General features: G+C 34.7%; 1 protein-coding gene across 1 annotated transcript; it reads left to right on the top strand.

Annotated features, from left to right (window-relative positions):
• Positions 1–1,003: 1,003 nt before the first annotated feature.
• Positions 1,004–4,905, top strand: LOC103086475 (septin-7-like; the record flags this gene model as incomplete). The annotated part of the gene is made up of 3 exons (XM_007462403.1): positions 1,004–1,104; positions 2,226–2,360; positions 4,788–4,905. Coding segments are annotated over 3 exons (354 nt in total), but the record flags the coding sequence as incomplete, so codon positions are not given.
• Positions 4,906–6,339: the final 1,434 nt, after the last annotated feature.

Consider the following 6,339-nt stretch of genomic DNA (forward strand, 5'->3'; position numbering starts at 1 on the left):
TACCTTTCCCTCTTAAGTCTAATAGTACTTATTGGTACAATAATTTGTACCATCTTATGGCTTGTAGCACTCAAAGTTTGAGTATAATTTTTGCCTCTTAAGTTAGCCTATCAGCATAATTGAAACCTCTAGTTTTAATAAACACTTGATATAAATTGAATGAAAGCTTTTATGTAGCAGTGGGGTATGCCCAAGATGAATGACTTTTACATTCTAAAACAGAGTTTGGGGTTACAAAAAATATCTTAGACTGTAGGAGGAAACATTGTTACTGTTTTTAAGTCCAATACCTTTTCTCAAATAGAAGGTTTTTACAAATTCTAAAGAGAACTGAAGATTTTAATCAGAGTTAGTAGGGTTTTACCCTACCAGAATACATTGTTTTTCAATGCCTTGACCTTTGCTGATTGCTTTGGCCTGAATGTACAGTAACACATTTGAGAAGAGAATTGTATCTTAGCCATAACGTAAACAGTGTAAGTAATTACAGCCATGCTGAGTAAGATTTGCAAATGGTAATAAGTTCACTTGAGTCATTGGTTTGAACTAAACTAGATGGAGATAGTCCAGGAAAACATTTACTGCAAATGGTAAATTAAATGTACTGTCTGATTAATTACATTTGATCTCTATGAATTACTTAATCATTCAAGCACATTGTTTATTTGTATTATTAGATGTGCATTTAGGTTACATAAGTATTGGATTTATGTTACATAAGTATTGTATGGCTTTAGTAATTAATATTATTTTATCAGTTCCTGTTTTCCTTCTCTGTACCAACAGTGAGCCGTAAACGCACTATTTACATATGTGCTTTTCTTTTAAGTAACCAAGACTTCTAACAGTAATTGATTCTAAAGAAAGTGTGTGGGTGACTAGATTTAGTTTGCAAAAAGCTTCCCATTTGGTTTTGATTAACACTCATCTCCCTTCCTCTTACGTTGTAGGAAACCAAGGATATAATGTATGGTATTAATATCTGTACCAATGACTTTTACAGGTGGAACAATCCAAAGTTTTAATCAAAGAAGGTGGTGTTCAGTTGCTGCTCACAATAGTTGATACCCCAGGATTTGGAGATGCAGTGGATAATAGTAATTGGTAAGAAGGGTTTGTTACTGCTGCTTTCCACTGCATTTGGGGATGGGGGTGGTTAGACTTTTTTACCTTAACATTTTAAAACTTCTCATCTTAGCGAAGGTCACTGAACTTTATGTAATATGACTTGGGTTCATATATCAACTTTGCCACTTGTCATGTTGCTTAACTTCTTTGAATTGATTTCCTCTTTTATAAAATGAAGATAACACCTTTCATAGAAGTATTTTGAAGACAGATTCTAAAACATAGTTAAAAGAATTCTCATTATTATAAGAAACTTGAAACTTTTCATTCTTTACTATAATTTTATCCATTTTCTATCACATCCTAATTTAAACCTGATTTTAGACCTTCAGTTTTTCCATAAGTTATAAGTGAAGAAAACACCCATGGCTTTCTAATTGGAAACAATATCTTAGTAGCTTATAAAAAATATTTTAATTTTTCTTTGAGTTCCACACTGTTTTTTTGTTTTGCTTTTATTTATTTGGCTGCGTCGGGTCTTTGTTGTGGCATGCGGGATCTTCGTTGTGGCATGTAGGCTTCTCTCTAGTTGCGGCAAGCAGGCTCCAGAGTGCGCAGGCTTAGTTGCCCCACGGCATGTGAGATCTTAGTTCCCCGACCAGGGATCGAACCTACTTCCCCTGCATTGGAAGGCGGATTCTTAACCACTGGACCACCAGGGAAGTCCCAAGTTCCACATTGTTTTTTGAAATAAATTTCTGTCAAACTTTTGAAACACCTAAGTAACAGTTCATTATGAGGTTTCTGTATTGTTTAATCTTTTCATTTGAAATATAAAACTCTTTGAATATAATTTTTCATATTGTAAAATGTCTTAGCATTGATATACTTATTAATGCAAATAATATGATAATTTAGTTGTGTGTGACTCTAAACAGTTTTCTTCTGTTTGGAAAGTTTAGAAATAATGAATCAAGATTTATTCAACATAATTTATATGTTTTTAAATCAGTATATGTAGAATAATTTGAGATGTCTTCCATTGGTTACATAGGTTTTGTGTATTTAAAAATATTGATTATTGCCCTTTAACAGAGTCATCAGTTGTATGTTCATATGTAGAATTACAACTTAATTTATTTATCTGCATTCTACAGCTGGCAGCCTGTTATCGACTACATTGATAGTAAGTTTGAGGACTACCTAAATGCAGAATCTAGAGTGAACAGACGTCAGATGCCTGATAACAGAGTGCAGTGTTGTTTATATTTCATTGCTCCTTCAGGACATGGGTCAGTACCTTGATGCTTCTGATAACCTTTTTTGTTGTTGTTTTATTATTACTCATCTTTCGGTGCATATTTTAGTAACCCTCATCTCTGTGGAGTACATTTAACTTTACCAGTTGTAAAGTTCCAAATTCCATATAAAAATGGCTTATAGGAAGCCTTTTTTTAAGTGCTAGACAAACTAACAATGATTTTACTTCTTGGTTTGTCATGCATAAGACTTTACCTGCTTCATGGAAAGGAATATTGTTTCCATCATGTTTGGTGTCTCAGTGTGGCTAATTTAGCTTTCTCTTTGACCAATCTGCCACTAATTGAACGATCAAATAAGGAGAAACAGCCATAAAAATTAGCTAGACATATTCTAAGAAACTCCAAAGATGTTATTTACTATAGATCTGGTAGAGAAGGCTGCAAAAAACCCTTAAATACCAAGGTTCTCATGTGCCATTTCTTTCTTCACTAAATCTACCTGTCTTCTTGTTTCACCTTAGCTGTCACAGTCAAATTGTTTAAGTATCATATCATCAGTACTAACCTTCTACTTATTAGGAGTTAAAATTAAGATCTGAGTATCTAGACATTTATCTGATCTGATTGTTCTGTTAGTATGGCCAGCCTATAATCCTTGTTTTGTTGTTTGTATTTCTTTGTCATTTTGAGTAGATATGTGGGTCATTGTCAACTGCAGATGTTCGTAATTACTCTTCTTTCATCTTTGGATAAATGACTCAGCATAACTCAGCCACCTGATGATTGTAACTCCACCATCTCTCCACCAGAAGGAACTGGACTGTTTTATAGCATCAGACTAAATAGTATTAAGTCATCTAACACCCAAATTACAGTAGTGTAAACCAGTTCCTTCAAAAGAGTACCTTTCTCTTCTGTTTTTTGCTTTTTTCTTCACCTTTTGCCTAGATAGGCTAGTGCCCATTATCACCATCTTGGTTGAGCAGAAAGCCTTAATTATTTAGATTACCATTTTTGCACTATCTGACTGTAGTGGTGCAAATGTTTCTTCTTTTATTTCTAATATTATTCTACAGTATTCTCAGAAATTTACATATTTAAAGCACAAAATTGACTCATCTACTTAAAAGACTCAAAAAAAAAATTCTCAGAAATACCACACTGTATAGCTTTTTCTGTGTCCTTGTTAGCATCTTCCTGAATTTATATATATACATATTTTATCATTCTAGTTTAACTTGTTAGGGCTTTTTCCTGGAAGCCAATGGGGTAAAATCTTAACCTGCAGTTAAGTCAATAGAAATTTGTCAGTTTATATCCAGTTTTATTATTTTAGATCTTTTGGACTCTCACCAAGATTTGGTAATTCTCATGAAATCACATTTCTCTTATTCCCTGTGGGAAAATATATTTCTTAAAATTGCATGGGAAATACGATTTTTTTATTTAAAGAAAAAATTTTGAAATTATGTGTAGTGGCTTTGGGCCATTTCTTGTTTGTCACAAGGGATGAGAGTTCCAAATTTTAATTTCTTATGTATAAAAATGTGATTTTGAGTAGTTTCTTAGCTTAACTATTTTTAGAAATGGAGCAAAGTTTTGCCCATTGGTATGTGCTGCTATGGATTAAGTGAAAGAATATGACACTGAATTTTCCGTAGAGAGTTCCAAATTCCCTGCTCACTACATAGTGAAATTCCAGGCAACATAATAGATGAATTAGGACCTTTCTGTCTTATCTGGGTAATCCCTGGATTCCCTTTTTAAACGTACTGTTTTTGGAGTAAATATAAATTGGTGCAACAGCATATTTTCAGTGTCCCCCATCTCACCCCACCAATTGTAGTCACTGAACAAAGGGTTAATTTATGATTTCAGCTGTTGTTGCTTCATTTTCTTTGTTCAGTGATTGGTAACTGACTTGGAACTTGAATTTTGTTTTGTTTTGTTTTGTTTTTAATTTATTTGGTTGTACCAGGTCTTAGCTACTTAGCTGCGGCTCGCCAGCTCCTTAGTTGCAGCTTGCCGGCTCCTCAGTTGTGGCTTGCCAGCTCCTTAGTTGCAGCATGTGAACTCTTAGTTGCGACAGGCATGTGGGATCTAGTTCCCTGACCAGGGATCGAACCTGGGCCCCCCTGCATTGGGAGCTCAGAGTCTTATCCCCTGTGCCACCAGGGGAGCCCCCGAACTTGAATTTTATTTATTTATTTATTTTTTTGCTGTACACAAAAACCCTATGACCAGGGTGTTAAAGGACAGGAGTCAAAGCCTTCTTAGCCACTCCAGTGCTTCTTGAAATCCTGTTCTTCCTAACTGTTGCTGGCCCAGTACACCTTCAGGGAGTGTTTCTGATGAGTAAGTAAAGTAGTTCCAATGTATGTACTTTAACATTGGGATGTGAAGAATCTCTTCTCCCAAACTGATCAATCCAGTCATATTAACTATTGTGTATTTCAGACTTAAACCGTTGGATATTGAGTTTATGAAGCGTTTGCATGAAAAAGTGAATATCATTCCACTTATTGCCAAAGCAGACACACTCACACCAGAGGAGTGCCAGCAGTTTAAGAAACAGGTAAGTAGAATGAGTTTGAACTCTTGGGTTTCTAATATCTTTCATGTAATTTGCAGTTTTTCGTATTTTCAGTATAATGTGTTACAGTGTATTCCTCTTGCTACTTTACTATATGGTTGTTTACACTGTATTAAAAATAACTCTTGAAAACAGTCTTCTGCTTTAGTTTTCTCCTAGGAGCCCATAAGTATTATCATATGCCCTTATCCTTTCAACTTAAATAGGCTATTTTAGATGTTTCCGTATAGCTTCCACCAGCACCCCTCCCACACTCTTTAGAATTACTTTCCTAGACTGAATTCCCAGGAACAGGATTGCTTTTTGAAAGGGTATGATTATTTTATCTCCCTCCCCCACCTACCCATTTTGTCATGGTGCTTTCCCAATAAAACAATCAAATTCGTTTTATAACGGGTATATTTGTTCCAATGTCTTGCCAGCATTGTTTGTCATTTTTATTTTTAAAACTTTTTTGGAATAAAGTGGTACCTAATTTGATTTAATTTAATTTCCAGAAAAGCTAAACACTTTAAAGCAGGGGTTTATTTTTCCCTCATTGTTGTGTTTGGTTTATTATATATTATATTTTATGAAATGTAGGGTCAGTTTCTGGAACTATTATACTTTCCTATTCCACTTTCCTATTCCAATTTCCTATTATTAAGTTTTAGGCCAGTTTTATTTCTTTTAAACTGCGGCTATGTTGTGTAATATTTTTAAATAGATCTTAGAGTTAATTATCTCTTATTGTCCTTATAGTCCCCTTTGTAACAAGATACTTTGGTTCTTCACCTTTTTCAGTATGACTTTTAGAATAACTTGAAACCTATTACAAAAACAAAAGCCTGTGGAAATTTGCTTCGAAATTGTGTTAAATCTGTATAAATTTTGATAATGTTTTAGTGTGTCATTTTTACTGCATATATCTGGTATTTCTACCAGGAGTATATGTTTTTATTTTATGCTTATTCACTCCATTTTTATTTTGTAATGTGCTGTTTCTAAGTTCAAATACTAATCATATAATAACATTTCTCCTCTTCTGTCTTGATTTGTATGTACCTTGATTTGTATTTGTTCTAAGAACTAAGAGATAAAGACGAATAAGCAATGATCTCTACTTCCGGATTGGTCACATTGTAGGGTTGTACAATTTTCTTTTTATTCATTTATGCTTTTAAAAAACTTTTTTTAATATAAATTTATTTATTTATTTACTTTTGTTGGGTCTTCGTTGCTGCACACGGGCTTTCTCTAGTTGCGGCAAGTGGGGGCTACTCTTTTTTTTTTTTGCGGTATGCAGGCCCCTCACTGCCGTGGCCTCTCCCGCTGTGGAGCACAGGCTCTGGACTCACAGGCCCAGCGGCCACAGCTCACGGGCCTAGCCGCTCCACGGCATGTGGGATCTTCCTGGACTGGGGCACGAACCCATGT

This window comes from Lipotes vexillifer, unplaced genomic scaffold (assembly GCF_000442215.2).
Source record: "Lipotes vexillifer unplaced genomic scaffold, Lipotes_vexillifer_v1.1 C27479090, whole genome shotgun sequence".
Classification (NCBI taxonomy): domain Eukaryota; kingdom Metazoa; phylum Chordata; class Mammalia; order Artiodactyla; family Lipotidae; genus Lipotes; species Lipotes vexillifer.